This window comes from Mucor velutinosus (genome assembly GCF_035048745.1).
Source record: "Mucor velutinosus strain NIH1002 chromosome Unknown tig00001563, whole genome shotgun sequence".
NCBI classification, from domain to species: Eukaryota; Fungi; Mucoromycota; class Mucoromycetes; order Mucorales; family Mucoraceae; genus Mucor; species Mucor velutinosus.
The window spans coordinates 556362-581698 of NW_027041904.1; the positions used below are offsets into that span (position 1 = coordinate 556362).

Here is a 25337-nt window from a genome sequence, read left to right on the forward strand (position 1 = left end):
GACCTCCGCACCATCGAAAATCAAAAAGCTCTGTCGTGATGGTATTGGCCATAGTGGTGTCTAGAAGCAAATGTCTATGCAATCGAATGGTTTGTATTTTTGAGTTGACAATAATCTCTCTGCTGAACATGACGGCGGTCGCAGGGATTTTCCAGGCTTTTCTCACTTGGCAACATGTGGCTAACTACTGCATCAATTCAACGTTGCTAAAGATCATCATTAAGATTTCTTCGTTGAGGGTTGATCAGCAATTAAACTTGTTGTACTCATAGGCTAATTTTCCAACACAAACGACTAATACATTGAAACAAGCTTCATGCTCTTGTTTTGTAACGAAACCTGTTTCCATCTCAAAAAAAAATAAGCAAAGGGATATGTCTCTGGTAGAAAATGTTCGCCTGGCCACATTAGCATCAGTTTGGTAATCTCTGTGATATAAACGAATTCTCGGGTTACCCCAAGATGAAATGGGCCAAAAGTAATCAACTGGTGACACGTCTAATCAAAGCTGGCTATCGATCACCAAATCCTATGGTGTTCTCCTTGTCAGACGTTAGGAGAGGAGTATGAATGTGTCACGAAATCTGTCAAAATGGCCTGATTCTGACACACACACGCATACACATTTGATTTCGATAAGCAAAATGTTGCATTACAATATCAACTGTGGTTACTGTGTAATACTGTGCTCTCAAAATCAGCATTTCTATGATACAATAGAATTTACAGTCAAACTATTTCCAGAACAAAAAAGTGAAGCTAATACGAATCCGGGTTAAATGGCTTGCAGATGTACCGATAATGAAAAACAATAAGCCTTTATAGAATAGCTTCGTTAAACCCTAAAAGTACTATAATTAAATGTTGAAATGACATATGGCAACGGCCCAGAAAAAAAGAGAGCGAGATAACATCTTGATAGAAACGTTCCATAGCAATATAAATTATTCCTATATGAAACCTTATCAAGTGCCGGAAGATGAAACCTATGCAATTAACGAAGGGTGATGTGCTTTCAATTGTTGTAGATTTATATACGATATCAAACCAAATCCCTCCTTTTCATTTCCCTTTTTCTCTCGTCCATTAAATGAAATGTGCACAGAATTCATACAATTAATAGACTCTTCATTGCCCAAATATCCCCTCACAACATCGTCTTCCTCATCAATGCTACTCAGCAGTAGTGACCAGCAACATCTATTGCAGTATATATCATCACCTCCTCCTCCTGTGTGCCGTTGTTCACTGAAAAAGACACATACAGACAGCAGAAAATCAACTGACTCTGAAAAGACTTTGCTAGATGATCCTGATGACAAGGAGAAGACTAGTGAGTACATGCAAACATTGCCTGCTTTCAAAGATAAGAAATTAACCACGGATCACACAGATCCAACGATAATGACACCTGTCACTACTCCCAAACCCATATTCACCCACAAACTACCAGACAACTTTTTCACTTCTTGCTCACCACCAGCACCCATCTCTCCCATCAGCAACCTCGCCTCAAGAGTCAACTCTCCTATATCCTCCCCACACATTCACCCTACGGTCACCAAAGCATGTCCATCGGTAGAACCTATTGATAAATGTATTGAGCATCTCAGTATACAAGACAGCAACGAAAACAGCACAAGCCATCTACCTGACAGCAACGAGATACCCGTATATAAACACCAGTACAACATGAGCCGTAGACATCGTCGGCTGTCATTGGATGACTTTATCATCAAGCAAACGGTAGGCACTGGTTCATCTGCTCGTGTTCATCTAGCGAAAAGCAAAGTCAATGGAAAATATTACGCTATCAAAACCATCAGCAAGAAGGACCTTGTCAGCAAACGTCAAATAGAGCATGCCAACAATGAGCGTGATGTATTGGGGTCTGTGTCTCATCCCTTTTTAGTCAAGTTGTGGGGTAGTTTTCAAAGTGAAAGTCATGTCTTTCTTGTCATGGACTATATTCCTGGCGGTGAGTTGTTTCGTCAACTTCGCAAACGAAAGGTATGCGCTTGGTTTATGTCAACGTGAGATCTTGTAGTAGACTCATGTGTGTATGTGTGTAGGCATTCACAGAGGACGAAGCTCGATTCTATGCTGCAGAAGTGGTCTTGGCTATTGAGTATTTGCACAGTATCAACATTGCTTATCGTGATTTAAAGCCTGAAAACATCTTGATTGATCGTCAGGGCCATATCAAAATTACTGATTTTGGCTTTGCGAAAAGAGTGGTTGACCGCACATGGACCGTATGTGGTACGCCTGACTATTTGGCACCTGAAATCATTCGTTCTCAAGGCTATACAAAAGCTGTGGATTGGTGGAGTCTCGGTGTGCTCATCTATGAAATGATCGCAGGGTAATTATTCATGAGCATTTGTTACGTATCCACGCATGTGCCCTAATGCAAGCGCCACTCTTTTTTTTTTTTTAACAGAAACCCACCGTTCACTGCTAAAACCCCCATTGATCAATACCAAAAGATTCTAGAGTGTGATGTGACATTTCCCTGTAGCATGAGCTCTGAGGTGATTGATTTACTGCAGAATCTGCTGAAAACAAAAGCATCTGAGAGATTTGGCAACTTGAAGAATGGAGCAAATGATATCAAGCAACACCCGTGGTTCAAGGGCATAGACTTTGGGCAAGTGTTGGCTCGCCAGTTGACCCCACCTTTTGTTCCAGACATCAAGTTCGAAGGGGACACGGGCTGCTTTGCGTACTATGAGGAGATGCAGTTGCCATACCACATGATCCACACAAGCGAGCCTTACTGCTCTCATTTTCCATACTTTTAATAGCACACACACACACACACACACACACACAACTTCATTTGTAAATATTTCCACTAGCAATGTATATCCACTCTCTTGTATAGAATAAATTTATTTAATAATAATCAGAATCAGAATCGAATTCGTCGTCGTCGACAGAATCAAGTTGCTCAAAATTGACAGGATATCTCAAAATGCCGCCAATGCCACCAAATCCCTTACAAAACTGTGCCCCTTCTTGAGAGCGGTTGGTAACAAACTCCAAGTTGGCGCCAAAGTCCTTGTAGTGCTCTGTAAACCATTCCACCAAGGGCTTTACTTCCACCACAGACATCTCGTTCTTGTTGTTATCCGCACTCACATCTGCCAAGGGATCTTTGAGGAACGCTTTGGTCTTTTCCTGTTCCTTGCTGGGATGAATCACATGTTCATCATTGTTGGCATCTCTCACCACGTAACGAGGTGTCTCCAGCGTCTCCCACACAAGCAAGTTCTCCACAGCACCCAGCTCCAATGCCTTGAGTGTATCGCTTACACCAAAGCAGTACTTGCCTGTATCTTGCGAGATTTCATCAAAGTAGGATCCAATCAACTTTTTTTCATGCACAAATTTGAGATTGGCTAGTGAATCAGCAGCCAAATTGATGGCTTGATTGAAGCCATTTTCACCACCATACGAGACATCCACCACCTTGATCACCTTGGCCTGCAATCGAGGATCAAACAGTTCAGATTGGGAGAGCTCTGTCTTGAAATCAGCTGAACCCGCCAACACCAAACCAGAGACATTGACCTTGTCGTTGGTGATGAAAAAGTGGATGGCCAGTTCAGCTACTTTGCGCACGTAATTATGTCGCTTTTCTTCTCGCAGACGAGAGAAACGCAGGGCAGACTGACCACCACGGCCATGTTTCTTGGGTAGATCCACAGAGAACTTGTGAACGATGTCTCTTGTGTTGCCTGCCAAGGTACCAAATAGCGTGCTATGACCATCCATGACGATGAAGCCAAACTTGGAGTCAGTTTCGATCAGTTCGGACAGTGCTTCTGTGTGGAATTTGTTGTCGCAGAGATACAGCGACGTGTTGATGGGTTTGTGTGGCTCAAAATCAATGTTGACCTTCTTCTCCTTGCCTTCGTCTGTAACAATGGTGCCGCAGTAGAGTACAAGGCCGTTGGGAGGTACCTTGGTGTACAGTTTGAGGCGATGCAACGTGGATGTGATGGCAGAGAGCACAGAAAGTCTGTTGACTCGGGATTTGATATTGGAAGCTGTGCCCTGTTCGTTGGTCAGCATGCATGTCACTTGCGATATTTGAGAGCGAGGCGCTAACATATTCATGAATGTGGTATGAGTATATCTCAAGTATTGCCATTTGGTGCTGTATTTACTTACGAATAATGAGGGAGATCATTGAAGTGCCATTGCTATAAGAGCAGAATGTGAGCACCAGGCCCCAACCAATGCCAGCATCTGAAATGCACTTACCCTCTGGCAGCATCCAAATTCTGCACCAATGTCTTCATCTTCCAAATCTCAATATGTTGGTCGTCTTGACGTTGAGCATCTTCATTTGTGGTGAAAGCAGTAGTAGTCATGTTGCAGCTGTGTAATAGCAAGAGTAAAGATAAAACGACATGCACAATCCATGTCTTGGTTTATATATGCCATCATTTCTATACTAAAAAAAAAAAAATAGCACTACTTGAGGAGTAAGCTGATACAGACTATAAGTTGTCTTTTTTTGTTTTCCACATTATATTGCTGTATATGGTTTAGTGGTCATTGTCCTATCCATCCAGTCATTCTATCAAGTCTCTGCATACGTTATGAATCAACATCTAGATGCTGTACAGCCTCGTCTTGTTTAGATGAGATGGCCATGATGCATCTCATACCGCCTTACACACTGCCAGCTGAATATATCCATCCAACACATGCAAACTCTCAGGGCCTCCACCAATTGAATAGCGTTGATTCTGTTTGTTCCTTGAACTTCCAATAGCCATAAGCCACCATGATTTCAAACCAATTCAATTTCCACCCATATTAGACTTGCGAGAACGAGACGACGTGTAGAATTAGGGGTGTTGGCGGGTTGAGAGGCAAAATTTTGAGTGGTTTGCTTAAAAGAAACAGGTGGAGTTCGTATCATCCTCTTTTTCTCTCGTTTTTCATCTTTTTCTTACTGCTTATTCCATCATGTATCAAAGAGACCAAAACAACTCACTCTTCCTGGGTGGTGAACGTACCACCGGTCAAGATGTCCGTTCCAGCAACGGTAAGTGCTTGTGGGCGCTCCATTTGACGCGTCTTGTCACTGTGCGTCGTCATCTGACAGATCAAATCTTGTACATTTTAGTCCTTGCTGCTGCTTCCATTGCCAACATTGTCAAGAGTTCTTTGGGCCCTGTTGGTTTGGATAAGATGCTTGTCGATGAAATTGGTGTAAGTGTGGATACAGAAAGAGTCTTTAGATCATATTCAGGAACCAACACACACACACACACACACCTTTATAGGATGTTACTATCACCAACGATGGCGCTACTATCCTTCAATTACTCGAAGTAGAGCACCCCGCTGGTAAAGTGTTGGTCGAGCTGGCCCAACAACAAGATCGTGAGGTGGGTGATGGTACTACTTCTGTAGTCATCATTGCTGCCGAACTCTTGAAGCGTGCCAACGAACTCGTCAAGAACAAGATTCACCCCACCACCATCATCACCGGTTACCGTTTGGCTTCCAAGGAAGCTTGTCGTTTCATTGCCAATGAAATGTCCATCAAAGTCGACACACTCGGTAAAGAATGTCTCATCAACTCTGCAAAGACTTCCATGAGCTCCAAGATCATTGGATCGTAAGTAGTTGGGGGGGAGGGGAGGGCAAGAGGATGTATACACAGTGCAAACAATGCTGATATTCGCGCATTTTTAGTGACTCCAAGTTCTTTGCCAACCTCGCCGTCGAAGCTATTTTAGCTGTTAAATCCACCAACACTCGTGGTGAAACCAAGTACCCCGTCAAGGCTGTCAACATTCTCAAGGCACACGGTAAATCTGGTCTCGAATCTCAGTTTGTTCGTGGTTACGCCTTGAACTGCACTGTCGCCTCTCAAGCCATGAAGAAACAAATCAAGAACGCCAAAATTGCTTGCTTGGATATGAATTTACAAAAGGCCCGTATGCACCTTGGCGTCAATATCGTGGTTGATGATCCCGACAAGTTGGAAGACATTCGTAAGAGAGAAATTGAAATCACAACCGAACGTATTCAAAAGATCTTGGATACTGGTGCCAACGTCATTTTAACAACAAAGGGTATCGATGATTTGTGTCTCAAGCTTTTCGTTGAAGCTGGTGCTATGGCTGTTCGTCGTTGTAAGAAGGAGGATTTGAAGCGTATTGCCAAGGCAACTGGCGCTACTTTGGTGTCTTCCTTGGCCAACTTGGAAGGCGAAGAGACCTTTGAAGCTAGCTCTCTCGGTCAAGCTGAAGAAGTGATCCAAGAGCGTATTTCCGACGATGAATGTATATTGGTAAAGGGTACAAAGATTCAAAACTCTGCTTCCGTCATTCTGCGTGGTGCCAACGACTACATGTTGGATGAAATGGAGAGATCTCTTCATGATTCCCTCTGTGTTGTAAAGAGAACATTAGAAAGCAACAGTGTTGTTCCCGGCGGTGGTGCTGTTGAATCTGCCTTGAGTATATACCTTGAAAATTTCGCCACTAGCTTGGGATCTCGTGAACAACTTGCTATCGCTGAATTTGCTAATGCCTTGCTTGTGATCCCCAAAACACTCGCTGTCAATGCTGCCAAGGACTCTACTGAATTAGTCGCTAAGCTTCGTGCCTATCACAATACTGCCCTTAATGCCGATGCTGATGATCGCAAGCGTGCTCTCAAGTGGTATGGTCTCGAATTGATTGACGGTGCTGTGCGTGACAATGTAAAGGCTGGTATTTTGGAACCCACCATGTCCAAGATCAAATCGCTAAAGAGTGCCACTGAAGCTGCTATTGCCATCTTGAGAATTGATGATTTCATCAAGGTTGCACCTGAACAAAGAGGCAACCCTGAAGACGATGGTCATGGTCATTAAATTGTGTATAATAATAATAAAAAAGAGGTTTATTTACGAAAAGTATTGTACTTCTAGTCCAATGGTGCGAATGGGGCTGGTACTTTTAAGATCTGCTGTCAATCCCAAACTAAACAGTGTGTTTTTAAATCGTCCCTCCCACATCAATGCGAGTCCCTTGGCAAATCCCCATCTTGCTTTGATCAATCCCTCTAATGTCTCGGTGCGATCTGCTGTCAATGTCACCACACCGCCCTGATCTATTTGGGTCTCTATCGTCGGTTTCTTGTTTTTGGTACGGTATTCAAAGCCAAGTGCTAAATCACTTTCATAGGAATAGATGCTGAAATCAAAGCGAGAGCACATGACAAGCTGATCTGATACTTTGGCAACATAACTTGTGGACATGTGGCCGACGATAGGGTTCAAGGTATACGTGAAGCTGATGGGTGGTGCGTTGGATGAGGGTAGTGTACGATAACGAATGCCGGTGGATACTGTCCAATAGACATGTTAGTTCATTGCCTTGCCTGTCCATCACTGATACTGTTTGACTTACATCCGCCACTCTTGTCGAGCACACCGTAGTATAATTCAGTTCCTGCAGACCACTGCCCTGAAGACACAGGCTGACCAAAGTTATACAGTGCTCTCAATCCCAATAGCCCATCGTCTGATGTGTACGAGCACTCTGAGCACCACTTGCCTACATCGTACTGTAATTGCATTGCCACTTGTGGAGATACATATGCACGTGCATTGTTGACAGCTGTTACTGAATATTGAACATGCTCTGAAATACGACGCACATACATGGCTTCTAGACGAGCGCCTGGAAAGAACATTCTTCCATACAATAAATAATCTGGATCAGCTAAGCGTGGGCTAGCGTGTTAATCAACTGGCATCAATTTAGTCTGTGCACTTTACATATGCAAACCTTTGTAATCATCCCCTTTTGAGTTAAAAGTTGGCTTTGTCACAATTCGAAATCGATCAATCATATCCTGAAAATCCACAGTAGCACTGGTACCGATATCCAATGCTCTCGATGTATAGAGATAGCCAAGACTACCGTTCAATGTAGGCAAAGCGTTCAAGGTATACGATGGTTTGAATTGAGGTGTTGGTAATTTGGATATCACAAGCGAAAGGCCCTTGGGTGTGTGGAAATCGAGTATGGCTCGAGACCATGAGCACAGGTTGGAGTATTGATTCTCTTCATTCCAGCCTGAGGATCGATAGAACCGCTTGAGGCAGTATTCCATGAAATCGTTCATTTTGTGAAGAGTTGTATTTAATATAAGTTTGTGTCCAGTTTTTGTTGGTTTGGTAGAGAAGAAGAAAAAGAAAAAAAAAAAAAAAGGGTACGGAGATGTGTGTTGTCGCCCTATTAAATAAGATCGCCGTCTTTTATGAAGCAGGTGAAATTTTAAGGTTGTTGTCAACTAATACATCAAATAGATGTTTGGCATCAATTAGTAAAATAAGATCAAAGCGTCTTTGGTAAGCGTTAATGAGGCACATGAGGCGCTGTCTGTCTGTTATACATCTGTACATGAGCGAATCAGAAAACGTCTACTTTATGTAATGCTTCGTGTCAGTATTGAATGCTTCCCAAATCCTGCTAAACTATAATAATTCTTACAATTTGGCCTTGTATTATCGCTTAACACCCCTCTATGAACGATCTATAAGCGTGAATTTGGTTGTTCTGCAATGCTTCACGTTCGTTTTAATGGGAACAATCCATGCAAGGGCATACACCTTACTTGCATTACCTCTGACTACTCAATAAAATGCAAAACACAGCGAAATTCAAATACATTTGAGCATTGGTTTTTCGTGCTAGAGGCCGTTTTAGGCTGCCAGAATAGTGTCAAATCAGTGCTTTCATATAGCAGTTACTTTCTGACACCTTTGCTCAACTTTTTGAGGATCAAAAAAACATGGCCAAAATTCGACCAAAAAGCATGAGGTGACCCCTCATGGTTTTCATCGAAAATCAAGCGATCGCGTTTTTGACCCCCAAAATGAAGACATCTGCTATAACATGTATTAACTCAAAATGTTTCTCTCGACCCAAAGTAACCCCTGAAACTGCGTTTGTGAAATCTTTCTATTGAAAAGTTTGACATTCTGGCCAAAAACGTTATTTCATATTCTTCAGCATAGCTCAATAAGTTTGTTCAAAACACTTGATAAAATTAGCACTACCGAGTGCGCCTTGAAAAGTACTCTTAAGAAGCTTAAGAGAATATGGGTTGATAATCACAACTTGCATAGTCTATTCAGATAAAATAGATCGAGCAAGTCGATTTTCCTCAAAATCTGGCCAATATGAAGCAGAAATGGAGCGGAGTCGAAACCAATTCTGGCTGCTTGCTGGCAAAATCAATGCCATTCTAATTATGAAGGCAATCGATGTCTGTGAAGCTAATAATAAATATACTTTAGCTTAGCACGGTTGCTTTGCTCTGCTCTTGTTGTACTTCCAGTAGCCAGCATTTTGTTTTTAACACCTCATCTCATTTGAACTCACGAAATCATGGATCATATTCAAGACATCTTATAAGGGGTAATAAGAGTGAATTCTAAAATTCCAATAGACAACTATTATTTACCGCTAGATGTACATCAAAAATGTCATATAAAAGCTTATAGAAGCATGTCATGTCAGTCTTGATCTTTATAGACAAATTTGGCTTGATCCACTGGGTTTGAAACAATGTTCTCCTCAATTTTGTTGCTGTACTGAATTTGACATTGCTGCATGAATCTTTCTTCATAGAAGGATAAGGCTAGCGATTCAGTTCATTCATTGCGTTTGGGTTCTAGCCATGGGCCTCTGTACAAGGTATCACATAGATTTACTATATTTTTACAATAAAAAAAAAAGGTAGGATCCACATGACAACCCAGTTGATACATTCACCACTCCAAAGATGTTGACAAAGATCAACCACATCACGCCAAAATTAAGCATTTGGTAACAGGAGTACATGAACAGTTACACATATCAAGGAGTTGCAAAATTTTTTCCTTAACCTTTGATTTGACTGCGAAACGCGCCATATCTTCCAGTTCTACCCTCTTCATTTGACTCTCATATCTCATCTTCTCTCTCTCTCTCTCTCTTTTTTTTTTTCCCTTTTTCTCTTTAATTAACTACAACCATGTCTGACCGTCGCTCCAAGCTTTTAGCCTTAGCCAACAAACGTAAGAACACTGAAGATTCAGGTAGTGAGGATGAGAAACCTCAAAAGAAGGTCTTGAAAAAGAGGTAGGGATGACATGCTGACACACGTTATCACATGTATATACTGAATTGAGTTTTCGTTAGCAACGCTGCCAGCAAAAAGAAGCAACACAAGAGCAGGGATGTCAGTGATGACGAATCTGAGGAAGAGGAAGAAGAAGAAGAAGAAGAGGAGGAGGAGGAAGAGGACAATTCATCGGATGAAGAGGTTGTGAAGCCCAAAAAGAGCTCAAACAAAGGTGGTAGCAGTAGTAGTTCTAGCAAAAAGTCCAAGCAAAAGTCTAGAAAGCAAAAGGACAGTGATGATGATGCGTCTGATAATGAGGACAAGAGTGATATTTCCGGTATGATATGTTGCGTTTGCATATGACAGATGATGATACCTAACATGTTTGATCTCTCCAGAGGGTGAATTGGAAGTCCTGGATACAAGCTTAATCATTTCTGGTGGCAGAAGAACTCGCGGAAAGAAGATTGATTACAAGCAATTCGGTGCTGACCCTGAGGATGAAGAGTAAAAAATCATTTGAGTCTGGTTGTTATTTTTAAATTCCCATTTTTCTCTTCTTTACTCTTTCTCAACAAGTTTCTTTTCCCCCCCCCCCCCCCCACTTTCCTATTCTTAATTTTAATTAATATCTTCGTTTTCTAACAAGAGGCTTATCTTCTCCCATCACAATATAAATGTCAAACCCAAATGCCTATGTAGAGGCCTTTTTAGTAATTATTGGCTTGTCAATGTGTGTAGTTTATCTGAAAATCTAAGGCTTTTCTTCCTCTAGACGAAAAAGCCTAAAGAAGGTATCACCATTGCACAGACCAGGCTGAAAGATGCCATGGCGCTTGACATGGAATTAGCCGAGTACTTTAAAGAGAGATCTCAAATTGAAGAAACATATGCCAAAAGTTTGGCAAAAGCATCCAAACGATTGTATATAATGGATCCAGGTGTCTTGGGGTTTGTAGCTGTTGGTAGCATGGTCTGCAAAGGGGATGCTTAATACGTTGATACGATAGACACTTTGCACCTGTTTGGGAATTGCTACTGAAGGAGTTCAACCAGGTAGCCAACTATCACTCTGAAATGGCTCACAGAGTATCTCAAACCATTGAGAAGCCCTTACGAGCATCACCCTCTGAAGATTATCATCGATTGCAACAGGTAAATGTTGAACCCCCATGAATTACCTTGCTCGGGAAAAAATTTAATCGGATAAATATCACCATCATCATCAGCTGGAGCCTCTCATTCAGTCCCTTGAAAACAAAAACAAATTGTCCTCTGTCAAAGGATCTCTTTTCAAGAAATCACGAAACTTAACTTCCAGCGCAAAAAGTGGATCATGGCAACACGAAGGCATAGCGTATTTGGATTTACATCAAAAGCTGGACCAAGCACGACTCACCAGATTAAAGACGCTTGTGCAGGATTTCGAAAAGATCCAATCCGAGCAGTTGATGAAACGAGTCGAGATGGCCAGCATAACACTCTCTGCGGCTGAAGTGTTTGATGTCGAACATGATATCGATGATTTCTGCAGGGAGAGAGGAAAGGGTCTCCACACGTTGGAATACGGTGGTCAGAGCACTGCCGCCAATAGCAGTAGACAAAGATCTTCAACAATGAGCTCGCATGATTCTCATCGTTCCACAAACAAATGTAAGTTACTCAAATCAGGATGCACGAGGCAAAGTGCTCAACAGTGTCTGTACCAGTCAAATCTGTATTCATGAAGAAGAAAAAGATAGACGATGGCAGCCTCTCTTCGCAACAGCATGGTGGGTATGCAGATGTTCAAGAAGAAGAGGATACGCCCTCACCGCAGACATCATTTGCCGCGGACAGCACACCAGCACCTGTGCCTGAGCATAAGCATGCCCCGGCTCCAACTGAATCCACCTCAACGCCCACCACAAACAGCGTACGTATCCACTCTAACTGCTGATAAAACAGATTGATTGACTAGATTGTTCTTCCAGGCTCCATTAGTAGATGCAGAAGGATTTTCGATACCGCAGAGTAATAACAGTTTTCCTACCATTGCCTCCGATATTTCATCGCGCAATACATCAGAAGACCTAGACTCTGATTTCCAGAGCTTGAAACTGAACCAAAAGTTGCAAATCAATATCAAGGACGATGCAGTGCAAGAGGAATCAAGAGAGGCAAATGAATCCTTTAACAAGATGGCCAGCATGCTACGTGAGGTACGTTCGGAAAGCATACGTTTGGTGCGCGGCTATTGAGATTAACATTGTGGTGGTATTGTTAGCGAACACCAACTGTCACTCGAAGGGCCCGAGGCAGAAGAGAGTAAGACAAGCATGCACAAGTGTGTCCTACAAGAATCTAACTGTTTCCTATATAGCACTGTGAATCGATCTCAAACCGAGTCCAGCTTATTCTCCTCTGCATCCAATTACGGACTAGAGAACCCAAGAGCAAATTCAATGATTTCCACTTCATCCAACGATACAAGCAACTCCAATCCATTCATGACAGCTCCGTCACCTATTGTGTCCCACCACCCTTTCCATGCGGCCTACGGTGTCCCGCCACAAACGCAATCACCATCTGTGGCCAACACAGGAGTAACATTGAGTGATGCACCGGTGAATTGGCTTCAGCCTATACCTGAAGTCAACCATCAACAGCAGCCACAACCACAACCACAGTATCTATCTGTCTCCATCTTGGAAAAAACTACACTCACTAGTCCAGATACCTTGCTGATTTCAGGTCAAATCATGGTGTCCTATCATGGCTCTGCTTCAACCTCGCCCATCCTACTGCAGTTGCACCACATGGACAGCATGCAGCAGTTTTCACCTAACCCACAGTACATCACACAACAAGCGGATGGTGTCTATCTACTCAACACCAGCCAGTTCCAAAGCGAGAGTCCTGTGCCATGTTTCGCCTATGAGATCAACAGCAGTGCTCTGGCATTGCCAGTCCGACTCATGCCTTCCTGGAAATGTGTAGACGGTATATCCTACTTGATGATCAAGCACAACAAGAATGCGGTCCTGAATCCGAGTAAGCTGAGTGGCCATGTCTATGTAAACATGCCAGATCAGCAAGTGACCAATGTGCAAAGCACGCCACAAGGGACCTGGGATGTAGCCAAGCATCGTCTGACGTGGAACGTGAGTGATTTGTTGGAACAATATGGCGATACTTCTTCTTCTTCTTCTTCGCAGCAGCAGCAGCAACGATTGCTAGCCAAGTTCTATGTGGATGGACATGGCTCACCTCAACCAGTGCATTTGAATTATCAATGGCATGATACATTGGCATCAGGCTTATCCGTTACATGTGGTTCATTGGAGATCAAACATATGAATACAGCAGTTCAATCGCATCAGATTGTGTACATGTAGAGAACAGTAGTAATAATAAATATGCATTTTAATCCTACAAGCATTGGATGGAGCTTGTTGCCAGTGGAGCCAACTGACATTTGGGTGACTACTGTATGGCTACTACAAAGACTTTTCCAGCTCTCTCTCATTTTTTTCATTTGCTTTTTTTCTTTCCTTTTCAAACACTACAAAATACACAATGGATTACGAAGACGACGAGCCACAAGATTACAATGAGTAAGTTGAACGAAATGGTGCACCAAATTAACGGCAATATTGACGTTGTATCTAGCTATCAAGACCATTACGACGAAGAGGTATACATCACCACTGGCGAAAACATGAGAATGTACCCGTCGTACTAATCAGATAGCAACAGCCCATCGAGGAGCCCACTTATGATGAAAACACAGGCGAGTCTGTTGCTATTTTGGATGATGTGATGGCAGGCACCACGGCCACTGAAACGACAAACTCTGCAGAGCGTACAGAAAGAATCACCACACCTTATTTAACAAAATACGAAAGAGCCAGAATTTTGGGAACAAGAGCTTTGCAAATTAGGTAATTACTGCCAGGACCCACAATGTGTTGGCGCAATCAACTAATGCATATCCTTGATAGTTTGAGTGCACCAGTGATGATTGATATTGATGGCGAATCAGATGCTTTGAAGATTGCCAACAAAGAGTTACGAGAAAAGAAAATCCCATTGATTGTTCGTCGATTTATGCCAGATGGAACGTACGAGGATTGGAAAGTTAAGGATTTGATTGTTGATTAGTTTGAATGGAATAAAGAAATTGTATTATACGCGCCAAAGATGCTCCTGATAGCCTAAGGGTTGGTATTTGCGTGTGAGGAAAGAGAGAGGGTTGGATGAGCACTGGGCATAATGCAATTGACAAAGGCAGTTCCATTCATTGAAGGGTGTTTGTCTGTAGTACTCGCTTTTCTGTAAAGGAGCGTGCGTGGATTGCAGCCATTCGGAATCAAAAGAAATCAGAGTGGAGTGTGTCTAAGGCGACCATCAAGCATCTATTTACGCGACTAGCAAGACTGTTATCGGCACATTGCATCAATGTTGACAAAACAAGGGGCTTCCGAGGAGACTGCCAGCATTTAGGAAGTCTGATCTTGGATGTTTGAAAGTGTCTCTCAACAGCACAACCCAACAGTAACCATGGCAACATTTGCATGAGGGACACCGAATGATGCTAGAGCTTCTGACATTCCCTAGTGATCGGTTCAAGCATTCGAGCCTCAGGCATTTCTAAATCTATTGTGGTGTATACAGCATAAGCAATAAGATGAGGGCAATCTTCTTCTGCGAATGCATCACCACTACGTAAATCCTGATTTAATGATCGATGTGATGGAAAGGTAGTCCATTGTAGTGCTACAGTAACCCTTGGCCAATCAATTCTGCAAAAATCAGTGAAACAAAGGTCTGGAAACAATTTACAAAACCCGGAAACGGATACCACTTGCGCTAATGTACGGCCCTTTCTTACATTCGCCACATTATACACACCTCATATGAACGAAAACACACCATTGATAACAGCTGCAAGCAAGAGAAAAACGCCGTCTTCATGGTATGCCATCTTCCCCATGTTTTTAGTGGCATTTTCTGGAGGGTGAGTTGAATGATAACAGAGACAATGGGCCATGGACTCATGTGGCATTGGATTCTAGCGCTTTGATTGCTCCCCATGTGCAATTTTACACAGAGATTTTCTGTAGCATGTAATTAGATTTAACATGATGAACGATGAGGGAGCATACGATTGACGATCGTTAACTAGATATTACAAAACACACAACGATTTTGACAATAGTCTGATACCCTTCAAAGATTGTGCTATTCCACCTGTGCAAAAGATGGTGTCAAAGGCTCAAGCAGCCATCATGTTTCTCACATATGCATCCAGTACGTATATAGATCTGCCCCATACAAAATAACCATTGACATGCATGATGTGATAGCGTTGCTGGGCGCTGGATTCTATGGACGACTTTCTGACCGCAAAGGCCGTTCGCTTATCGTGCGGATATCAACAATAGGAAGTCTGCTATACGTCTCTTGCGATTTACTGACAGCTAAATACTATGATACCATTGGCATTGCTTTATTGTTTGTAGGGCCATTGATCAGAGGCATCATGGCTGGTGAAGGGGTCTTGATGGCTGCTGTTCAGGCGTACATCGCCGATTGCACATCGGCCGATTCAAGGTAAACACACCTTGCAATCAGAGTCGGCTGAAAGCTAACAGGGCATTTTTCATCATAGAACCGTCATATTTGCACGATTGATGGCGAGTTTGTTCATTGGCTCTGCTATTGGGCCCTTTGTCAGTAGCCAGATCCTCAAGCACACTGGCAACCTTGTCAATGTATTTTACGTTGCCTTCATAGTGGATATTATCAACGTGCTATACACTGTGTTGATACTGCCAGAATCCAACCAATGTATAAACCAACATGCATCACAGCAAGGAAATGATACCAACAAGCGAACAATGGGGCTATGCAGCCATATCAACATTTTCTCAGCACTCAACATTCTGTTGAAAGATCGCCCTATTCACTTGACACGATATGCTCTACCCTGCATCGCACTGGCCGATTTTCTACTCGCACTGGTCAAAAGGCCACCTACACTGCTCTATGCCATGCTCAAGTTTAAATGGACAGCTTACGAGGGCAGCTTATACTACACCTGCACATCTCTTATGAAGCTCATGATGATGATTGGGATTTTGCCCTTACTATCCAAACTGTTCAAAAAGAAATGCCCCAAGGCACAAATCCCAACAGCTGCAGATCAAGAAAAGATAGTGAATAGCTCAACCTTGTTCGACATTTGGATGGTGAGGATGGGCATTGGTATGGATGCTGTTTGTTTGGCGTTGGCAGGATTGGCTTCCAATGTGGTGCTGTTTACGACTGCAGGCATGTTGCAGAGTGTCTCCATGTTGGCACAGCCGTCTATTCGTGGTTTGTTAACAACCTGTGTCAAGCCGAATCAAGTGGGTGAGCTGTTGGGTGCCGTAGCCATCCTTGATTCCATTGCAAGTAAGTCTCGCTTCAGCTGTTGAGAACAATGCCTCTTGTTAACGCAAGCTTTCGAATAGTGATGATTGCTCATTTGGGCATAAATTTCATATACTACTCCTCTGTCTTGACCATGCCGAATCTTACGTTCTTTGTATGCTCCTTTATTGCCAGCTGCTCATGCTTAGCGGCTTTCATGGTGCGACAAAAGATGACTAGAATAGAGGATACCTTAGAAGATGGCAACCTGATTGAGACTGACAGAGACAACCCAGAGTCGTCATCAACTCTGGCTTGTCCGGCCACCCAGTATGTGGTCAAGACTCGCAGATGAATTAGCTGTACATAGAGACGCTTTCTTGATATGAATTTAGTTATGGAGTCTTCTCTTTCAGGAGTCCTGCAAAATAGCCGACTAAATAAATCTGCAATCTTGAGCATGAAATAAGATTTTATTCCGTTTCCTGTCGATGACTGGTTGAGCATAACGACAATCAGGGTATAGTAGAGTGATACAACAACAATAATAAAAATAACATATATACACAAGAGCCACGCATTTGCGCTCTTAAAACTCAAAATTCCAAATTCTAGTATTGAAGTCCTCAGAACAACTTGCAAACTAGGAAAAAGAGCATGTCAGCACACACACACACACACCATTATCATGTCAACACTGTATGATCTCACCTGGAACATGGATGTCTTGCTCCAAGATACGCCTGTCACTTTATCTGTGTGCCCTTCAAATTGCTGAGCCTTTGCATTTGGATGATCCACCTCCCAGGCAAATAACCCCTTGTTGAGTGAACCGGATAGTAAGAATCGATCATCTGGTGAGAGAGAAATTCGAGTATCGAAGCCACCGACTTTATAAATTGGATCCGAAAACTTGAGTGCTGGTTTTGATAGATCCGATAAATAATGCATGTAGATGTGATTGTCCATGCAACTGCTGAATAGACGCTGTCCTGAGCTGTCAAGTTTCATATCTGTGATTCCTCTTGTATTTCCACTCTCTGTTGCAAATGTGGCGGATGCAATCACAGATGCAGTGCGGCCATGTCGAATATCCCATACTTTAATGGATCCATCTGTACTTCCACTGGATATGATCTTATCCTCGTCCCTGTTGAGAAACATGGCGCAGGTGACGGATCGAATGCGCTGTGGTTTGGGTCCTGTTCGCTTTCCGCCTCGAGGTACTGATGTTTTGTGAGCATCGGGTACTACTTTGATGGGGTTGTATACGGGAATTCGAGTCAGGTCGTCTAACGTCAATGTTGTTTGTATCAGATCCATCGAATGCAAGTGATATTGAGACTTACTTGGGTCTGCAGCAGCTCTTTGATTGAACCTTGTATCCCACACCCGATACGAACCATCCTTGGAACCAGTGACAAGCAAATCTGTATACTCGTTGAGTTTTGTTGCCTGACGATAACTTCAAGACTTACGTTCATTGCTAGGATGCCAATTGACTGATTTTACGACATCGCCATGTCCAGAGAATTCGGCCAACGATGTCTGCACTTCCACATCCCACAGTCTAACGAGTCTATCTGTTGCTGCTGTCAAGAGCATGGTGTCATTATTGCTCCATTTAATATCGGTAATAGAATGCTTGTGGCAATAAAAGGACTGATGGTATTCGGCATTGTCTGCATTGTTGTCCTTGTCTGTTCGTAAAAGAGTTGTGCGGCCATCCTCATCTCCCACAGCCAGTATATGGCCTCCCTGAGCATGATGGCAAAAATCGAGATAGAATGGCGTACATAATTCACTATCAGGAAAGACGAATTGATATACCATGTTGTTTGGGCTTTTAAATCTAGGCAATATAGATCGTGCAGGCACTATGTCCTTGTCAGATTTTGCGTCGAGTCAATGATGGTATCGCTTTTACCTATCAGATTTCTTCCAAAGGTACGTGGATGATGTATCGAGCGCAATTTGAGAGCTTTATAAGTGCTGATAGCTGTCTTTTCATTGTTGATAGTTTCTTTAGTTTCTACTTTTCTTCTCTTCGCACCTGGAGGAAAGGCGGACAGCATGTTGATGTTTGAAATAAAATAAAATAAAATAGAGGATCGCGTGTCAAAACTTGAATTCTCTCGTCAAATGTTACGCGACTTGCTTGATTGGATAGCAGCATTGGCCATCATTCGCCTGAATGGACAGTAATTAGGAAGGCGATGCTTTATGAAATTTACTGCTTTGATCCAACTGAAATGATGGTCTTGATTTTCGGATCAATACATTCACTGTTTCATCCATGCTACCAGTATCATCATAACATAATAAATGTTCAGTCCCTAGATGCTTTCAAAGCCTCAAAAAGGAGAGAAGCTGATCTAACAAGTATTTCAATAAACAGGCGTTATTAACTATAGAATGCAAGGAATATAGCAAGGCTAGCAAGAAGTCTATGTAATTTGCCACCTACTTTCCATATGCTTCAAAGCATTTATTACTATATTGCCTTCATGATGGAAAGGGCATTGAGCTTGCCAGCCAGCCCTACCAGCCAAAATTGATTCAAACCCAGATTTATAGTCTGTTCTCGATTGGACAAATTTTGATGTTTTTCGACTCGATTGAACCATTTTGCCGTATTCGACTATATAAAATATGATGATCATCCTCTGCTTCTTTAAGCTTTCCTGGAGCGCTTGTCAAGGCGCATTCAATGGTACCAAGTAACGTGAATGTTTTGAATAAACTTATTAAGTAATTTGAGGAAATATGAAAGAAGGTTTTTGGCCAAAATGTCGAGATTTTCCATATCAAGGTTCCACAAAGATGCTTTCAGGAGTTGCTTTGGATCGAAAGAAGCATTTTGAATTAATATATACCGTAGTAAAAGTCTTCGTTATCAAGGTAAAAAACGCGATCGTTTGATTTTTGATGAAAACCATGAGGGGTACCTCATGCTGTTTGATCGATTTTTGTCCATGTTTTTTTGATTTCCAAAAAGTTGAGCAAAGGTGTCAGCAAGTAAAAGCTAGATGAAAGCAATTATTTGGTGCTCTTCTGGCGGTTTAAAACGGCTTCTGACACGAAAAATTAGCACTCCAATGCCTCTGTGTACTGCATAATTCCAAGCAATAAGAGGCAATACAAGCATGCCGCATGCCCGTATATAAAGTGCTTCCGTTGATACAAACATAGGGCATCGTAGAAGAGACAAATTTAAAGAAACAAGGTGGTTTCTTTGCTTCCATCGACTGGGCGATATCAAGCGAACCTTGTGAATGAAATCAAGTCATTCCGAGCGTATCGGGTGTCAAACGAACAATGTGCACTTCTGAACAATGTTCAACTCATTCTATTGGTGCTTGCTCTCGGATGATCAGCCAATCTGATTAACGAAAATGTATGTATTGCTGTCAAATGTCGAATGTTTATGTCCACATGAGTATAGATCTTCGGGATCTGGTCTCTTTCTATATACTCTTTGGTTGCTGAGCATATCTGGATATATAGATGACTATGGAAAACTAGAATTGCGTCACGTTTTCCTTTATCCGGTGAATCAGAATATAGCTTAGTACTGTCTCGCCCTCTCCTGCCTCTTAAACTGAAACCCTTATTATGCAATTCTTTTTCTTTTTTTTTAGTAGGGTTTCTTTTTTTTTTCTTCAACCTATTCACAGGCGAAAAAATCTTTTTCTTTTTTTCTTCTTTATTCTATATCAACATTTTACAAAATGACAGTTATCGATACGTCTTTTGTATCAAAGTAAGTAGATCATCACATGCCTTAATGGTCTTTCCTGACATTTGGTTTCATTAGTGATACAAACATGTACGTTCGGCCTAAGCCTATCGTTCATGATCAAAAAGTGACAATTCATCATTGGTAAAAATGCACAACAAACAAACAAATAAGTTGCAGATCATCTTACGCATATTGTATACAGGCAATTGAGAGATCTACTACTGACAGATGACGAGCATCATAAGAACCAGCTAATCATTCCAACCGGGCAAGATATTTATAGAGTAAGCAAGCAGTACTTCACTTGTGTCAAAGGGTTACACTAACATGCTATTTCTGACTGTCAGTACAACTATAAAACTGGACAAAAAAGCTATCTATTAAAGGACATTGGGTATCCTCCAACTTGCATGGCATCAGGGTGAGTTTTTGTAATTTGAGGGTTGATCTGATTTTGACATGAGCAATAGTTATGGCTATTGGGCGGCGGGCGGACAACGAGGAGATTTGACACTGAAGGACACAAACAGTGATTATCAAGTGTAAGTTTGTGTGTTTTGCATTGATGAGACAGTGTGGCTAAATGTTGAAAACAGGAGCATCACCACCTCGCCTGGCTGCACAATCAATAATGGATTATGTTTCTCTCATTTGAACGGAGAGACCAGATTACTTGTATCCAACAATGATGCATCCATTCGAGTCTTTTCAGTACCAGATCTCGAATTAATCGACACTCTTGAATTCAGAACTGCCGTCAATTATACCTCTGTCAGTCCAGATGGTAGAAAAATGATCACAGTGGGTGATGATAACCGAGTTCAGCTGTTCAATGTGACGAATTCTGGACATTACGAGCTGGCTACTACCATGGCCGTTTCTCGAGATGCCAACTTCTCTGTTGCTTGGAACCATACATCCGAGAAGTTTGCTGTATCAAGTCAGGATGGTTCTGTCCATGTTTGGGATATCAGAAGTCGTAATCCGTTAGCAAGGTTTGCAGGCTTACACCCTTCCATCACAAAAGGCGCTGCAAGATGTGTCAAATTCACACAAACTGGTGCTGTTGATTTGTTGGCATTCACAGAGCATGTCTCTCATATTCATATTGTTGACGCTCGTACTTTTGACAGTCAGCAAACGTTACGGGTTGGCTCTGCAGGCCATGACACACCCATTACCGGGTTAACATTTTCAAATGACAGCCAAAAGATGTTTGTTGGTAAGTTCATCGCATTCTGAAAGCATTGATTGATATTTATAATCCTTTTATTAGGCCTCGAAAATGCTATATTAGATTTTAATATAGACACCGGATCTCGTAGAAGATTTGCACGAGGAGCTCTTCTCTAACCAACATTTCTTTTTATTATACGCAAAAAAAAAAACCTCATTTGTACATACTCTGTAAAATTTTGTTCCTTAAATTTTGGCCCGTTTCCATTATTAACAGTACATATACTTTTTTTTTCAAAAAATAGCAATAAACTCTTCCAATTTTGATGTGTTCATGCAAGAAAGCTTAATTTAAGCCATGCGACGATTTATGTAGAGATGCTGGCGCATGACTGATTAAGGGTCAATTGTCGGATCAAGCTCATTGGTCTCATTCCAGCGATTTGTTGATTCAAACATCAGTCTTTAGAAGAACCAGCAGCTTTTTCGAAACAAATGTTTGTTACCTGGTTAATTACATTTGGCACCATCACATACGGCTGGAAGATGAGGCACCTGAGCCGATTGGTTAAAACTTTTTATTGTGTTGGATCAACAATAAAGCTTTCCCTTTTTGTTGCTTCCCGATGGAAGTACTGTGTTCTTCGATCAATTCAAGCAACACTCAATGTAAAAATTGAAGCCAGAAGATATTGCCTTCTATGTGCCCTTCCGTTACTTAAAAGGCAATTAAAGCTGCACGCTCGACTAGTAGTTTCCAGATCGAACTAATTTCTCTAGCAAAACGATTCATCCGACGAGTCAGATAGCTGTCGATTACTACGCAAATGATGGATAGTATCTGTGAGAACCCGTGCTAGGATGTATTTGCTCTATTCCTGCACTGCAAAGGGCTTCCTGAATCTTGCTCATTTAAAATTGAGTAGCTAGATTTCATGTAATGTATTAAACAGTCTGCTCAGGTTCAACCAAAAGAAGGAGTCTGCTCTCTTCTTTAAACTTCTTGGCGATTACTGTAACAAGCATAGCCTCGCTCATATAAATTGATTTGGATTAAGCTATACCACGTTTCTAAATATAAAGTGATCGATGAGCTAGACCATCTGGATTTTGTTTGTAACAAACACTTGCTGCGGGCTGCGCGCTTGCGTTTTCCAAGTATATGTAGCATGTTTTGACTCTTGGCGTTCGTACTAAGCTTCAAACTCGATTTAAACATCTTATTTAGGGTAATGAAACTTCAATTAGCGTCAAGAACGCTCGAAAACATTCTTTTTGTTGTAAACTTTAAAACTCGTAAAATTGAATGTTCAAAAAAGAGATTTGTGAGCAACTTTGAGGTTTCCTAGGCCAATTGCCCGTTTTGGCTTAATACACACATATATTTTTGTTTCTCCGATCTGAAACCAAATGTCCCTTGCTCTTACGGATCCAAGAATTCGGGTCATCGTTGCAATCCAACTGTGTCCGAACACGATGACAAATAAATCCCTGGGGCACATACCAAAGCAGGAACGAGAAGACATATCCCTTTCAGCGTTTCATTCTAAAGTGGAAATACTACATATCATTAAACTCGGGGCAAGAGGAGGAGATGGCCCCTTTCTGTGGCAGCGTCAGATGTATACATTTGCAATGCCACCAACTCGTCATAGCGGTTTGCTCTGGAGATATGACTACATGTTTGCGTCCAGCTCAAGGTATTTAGTGTTTGTGCAACTCGATGGCATCCAAATTAGACATGGTTTAAAAAACAAATCTCGGAAAAAAATCATGCTATTATCAGTGTATTCAAAATGAATGTCGAGAAAGAGAGAACAAATAGTGAAATTCCCGATCTTTTTGCAAAATTGCAACCATTTCAGTGTAACTATGTCAATTAAATAAGCATGGAGCAGCACTCTTGTGCCAAGCAGCAGCAAAGGAGACCTGAGATACTGCCATCAAGGTGGTTACTTGATCGCATCAACATGATTTATAGCGGAGGTTTACTTACCATGTCATACAGGTGCCCAAGCAGCCTCTAGATGCTTGCGGTTGCTGTACGGGTGGTTGCTGGCTGTAATACATTGGTTGTTGTGATTGGTAGTATCCTAATATTTTATCAGATTTAAGGAGGACAAGATTTAATACAAGGCTATAAATGTTGTTTTGATCGAATCAAGTAAAAAAGCGATTACACGATCTGATGTGATTTACCTTGATTTTGTGGAGGAGGGTAATAAGGCTGTTGATGTTGCTGATTGTAGTAGGCATTTTGAGGAGGAGGGGGAGCAGGCCCTTGATTCTGGTAGTAGCTACCTTGCTGCTGATTTTTGTAATCCATGTCAAATATAGTTAAATGCTTTGGTTTCGGGGTAAACAAAAAGGCAGCAATATTGACAGATCCTTCTAGTTATATAATGATTGGATTATTCCAATCCAAACGATCTCTCGCTCGCCAGCATTGATGAATGCCCAGGACATCCACCTCCATAAGCTATGCGGAGTTAACCATATATACAAGATATTGCCCTTATTTTGGAAAGTGATTCCAATTTAAACATCATTGAATCACTTGTAAATCTACGATTTTCTTAATGTATTCGTCTCAGTTTTAAACGAATGCACAACTGGCTCCTCGCTCGCACACAAAATTACTTATGGTGCTCTATATAAATCTGAACTTTTTTTTTTTTTTTTCTCTTTCATCTTTCTTTTCTCTACATCTTATTTTTTAATATACACAATCTAAATGACACAAAACACGCCACCACTACCGTCGTCAATGTCAAACGATAGCGATGACCTATTCAACAATCTTATCAATTACGATGAAGAGCATGATGAATTTTTCCCTACAAACACACAAACGCAGCAACCACCGGCTGTTACGTTTTTGGAACCCCATACCGATCTATCGGCAAAGTTTTCTTTTAACAATCACCAAAACGAGTTATTTAGTATGAACAACGAAAACTTAAAGAAAATGATGTCAGATCATGGTAAATCACAACCTGATACAAAGTAAATCTCAGTTGAGGATAAGACGTAAAGAGACATGATTAGAATGCCTAGCCTAAGAGTTTATTGATCTTTGTTATAGTACTTATAAACTAGATATCGTGGAGCAACCTCAGCAATGCCGCATGTCAGGCTACGGCGAAAAAGACAGACGGCCTATTGACCCTGCACCCATTGTCCGATTAGTTGTTGTAGATAATGCAAACAATTCAACGCAACAAGAGTAAGCATTCACAAGAGAAAACCTCCATTTCAGTATTTTAGTCTAAACTATGCTATCATAGTCATATAGAATGCCCATTTTACATTATGCACGCATCGCTCTGGTCGGTAGATATGACGAAGCGATATGATATTATCGAAGGAACAGCCCCACATCCACTGCGATTTCTGATCGGATCATTGGTGAGCTCGCCCTCACTACTGAAAGATCTGAACAATGATAGAGCGTATTATTTCTCATTTCCTGATCTAAGCATACGTATGACGGGTCAATATCGACTACAGTTTAGCTTAATACATTTGGCAAGGTATGTTTTAGAGGAGAATACAAATAAAGCGCATCATGCTTACGAGACTCGTAGGAACAAGATTATTCAAGAAGTCTTCTCGGATCCATTTACAGTCTATTCGGCAAAGTCGTATCCTGGAATGAAAGGTAATACAATCACTGTTATATTAAAAACACCTGCTAACTATATTTACACAATTGTTAAATAGAATCCAGTCTACTGTCTAGACATTTAGCAAAACAAGGTTTGAAATTGACTGTACGCACTCAAGTTAGACCTAAAAAGGACGACAAATAAAGAATATTGGTTGATGCCGGAATTTGGAATAGAGTGTGCGTGTGGGGGGGGGGGGTGGGCGAGAGGATACATTGGCG

The 25337-nt window shown here is 41.7% G+C and overlaps 12 protein-coding genes across 12 annotated transcripts; 8 read left to right on the forward strand and 4 right to left on the reverse strand.

Moving 5' to 3' along the window:
- Window positions 1–1170: 1170 nt before the first annotated feature.
- Window positions 1171–2804, forward strand: ATC70_008778 (uncharacterized protein; the record flags this gene model as incomplete). Its single annotated transcript, XM_064828023.1, has 4 exons — window positions 1171–1333; window positions 1394–2010; window positions 2073–2365; window positions 2444–2804. The coding sequence occupies 4 exons, from the start codon at window positions 1171–1173 to the stop codon at window positions 2802–2804; spliced, it is 1434 nt and encodes a 477-aa protein (XP_064685225.1).
- Window positions 2805–2898: 94 nt separating this feature from the next.
- ATC70_008779 (60S ribosomal protein L12) lies at window positions 2899–4382 on the reverse strand (the record flags this gene model as incomplete). Its single annotated transcript, XM_064828024.1, has 3 exons — window positions 2899–4112; window positions 4180–4211; window positions 4273–4382. 3 exons carry the CDS (start codon window positions 4380–4382, stop codon window positions 2899–2901), a joined length of 1356 nt encoding a protein of 451 aa, XP_064685226.1.
- Window positions 4383–4986: 604 nt separating this feature from the next.
- ATC70_008780 (uncharacterized protein) lies at window positions 4987–6889 on the forward strand (the record flags this gene model as incomplete). The annotated part of the gene is made up of 4 exons (XM_064828025.1): window positions 4987–5065; window positions 5147–5232; window positions 5307–5644; window positions 5722–6889. The coding sequence occupies 4 exons, from the start codon at window positions 4987–4989 to the stop codon at window positions 6887–6889; spliced, it is 1671 nt and encodes a 556-aa protein (XP_064685227.1).
- Window positions 6890–6922: 33 nt separating this feature from the next.
- On the reverse strand, window positions 6923–8148 carry ERG4_2 (C-24(28) sterol reductase; the record flags this gene model as incomplete). The annotated part of the gene is made up of 3 exons (XM_064828026.1): window positions 6923–7365; window positions 7428–7742; window positions 7809–8148. The coding sequence occupies 3 exons, from the start codon at window positions 8146–8148 to the stop codon at window positions 6923–6925; spliced, it is 1098 nt and encodes a 365-aa protein (XP_064685228.1).
- Window positions 8149–10044: 1896 nt separating this feature from the next.
- ATC70_008782 (uncharacterized protein) lies at window positions 10045–10645 on the forward strand (the record flags this gene model as incomplete). Its single annotated transcript, XM_064828027.1, has 3 exons — window positions 10045–10151; window positions 10212–10471; window positions 10533–10645. 3 exons carry the CDS (start codon window positions 10045–10047, stop codon window positions 10643–10645), a joined length of 480 nt encoding a protein of 159 aa, XP_064685229.1.
- A 166-nt stretch (window positions 10646–10811) lies between these two features.
- Window positions 10812–13511, forward strand: ATC70_008783 (uncharacterized protein; the record flags this gene model as incomplete). Its single annotated transcript, XM_064828028.1, has 8 exons — window positions 10812–10847; window positions 10910–11085; window positions 11145–11289; window positions 11364–11787; window positions 11844–12049; window positions 12108–12335; window positions 12401–12441; window positions 12497–13511. 8 exons carry the CDS (start codon window positions 10812–10814, stop codon window positions 13509–13511), a joined length of 2271 nt encoding a protein of 756 aa, XP_064685230.1.
- A 181-nt stretch (window positions 13512–13692) lies between these two features.
- On the forward strand, window positions 13693–14277 carry ATC70_008784 (uncharacterized protein; the record flags this gene model as incomplete). The annotated part of the gene is made up of 4 exons (XM_064828029.1): window positions 13693–13730; window positions 13786–13810; window positions 13873–14057; window positions 14118–14277. 4 exons carry the CDS (start codon window positions 13693–13695, stop codon window positions 14275–14277), a joined length of 408 nt encoding a protein of 135 aa, XP_064685231.1.
- A 755-nt stretch (window positions 14278–15032) lies between these two features.
- On the forward strand, window positions 15033–16885 carry RPS7A_2 (ribosomal protein S7A; the record flags this gene model as incomplete). Its single annotated transcript, XM_064828030.1, has 6 exons — window positions 15033–15133; window positions 15192–15242; window positions 15302–15426; window positions 15483–15729; window positions 15788–16572; window positions 16632–16885. 6 exons carry the CDS (start codon window positions 15033–15035, stop codon window positions 16883–16885), a joined length of 1563 nt encoding a protein of 520 aa, XP_064685232.1.
- Window positions 16886–17119: 234 nt separating this feature from the next.
- On the reverse strand, window positions 17120–18605 carry RPS12_2 (40S ribosomal protein S12; the record flags this gene model as incomplete). Its single annotated transcript, XM_064828031.1, has 5 exons — window positions 17120–17173; window positions 17242–17822; window positions 17880–17960; window positions 18009–18407; window positions 18458–18605. The coding sequence occupies 5 exons, from the start codon at window positions 18603–18605 to the stop codon at window positions 17120–17122; spliced, it is 1263 nt and encodes a 420-aa protein (XP_064685233.1).
- A 1656-nt stretch (window positions 18606–20261) lies between these two features.
- On the forward strand, window positions 20262–21625 carry RPL25_3 (60S ribosomal protein L25; the record flags this gene model as incomplete). The annotated part of the gene is made up of 7 exons (XM_064828032.1): window positions 20262–20293; window positions 20348–20413; window positions 20475–20556; window positions 20620–20693; window positions 20743–20814; window positions 20869–21494; window positions 21549–21625. 7 exons carry the CDS (start codon window positions 20262–20264, stop codon window positions 21623–21625), a joined length of 1029 nt encoding a protein of 342 aa, XP_064685234.1.
- A 1702-nt stretch (window positions 21626–23327) lies between these two features.
- ATC70_008788 (uncharacterized protein) lies at window positions 23328–23774 on the reverse strand (the record flags this gene model as incomplete). The annotated part of the gene is made up of 3 exons (XM_064828033.1): window positions 23328–23385; window positions 23445–23541; window positions 23648–23774. The coding sequence occupies 3 exons, from the start codon at window positions 23772–23774 to the stop codon at window positions 23328–23330; spliced, it is 282 nt and encodes a 93-aa protein (XP_064685235.1).
- Window positions 23775–24182: 408 nt separating this feature from the next.
- Window positions 24183–25260, forward strand: ATC70_008789 (uncharacterized protein; the record flags this gene model as incomplete). Its single annotated transcript, XM_064828034.1, has 5 exons — window positions 24183–24454; window positions 24534–24674; window positions 24736–24981; window positions 25036–25109; window positions 25172–25260. 5 exons carry the CDS (start codon window positions 24183–24185, stop codon window positions 25258–25260), a joined length of 822 nt encoding a protein of 273 aa, XP_064685236.1.
- Window positions 25261–25337: the final 77 nt, after the last annotated feature.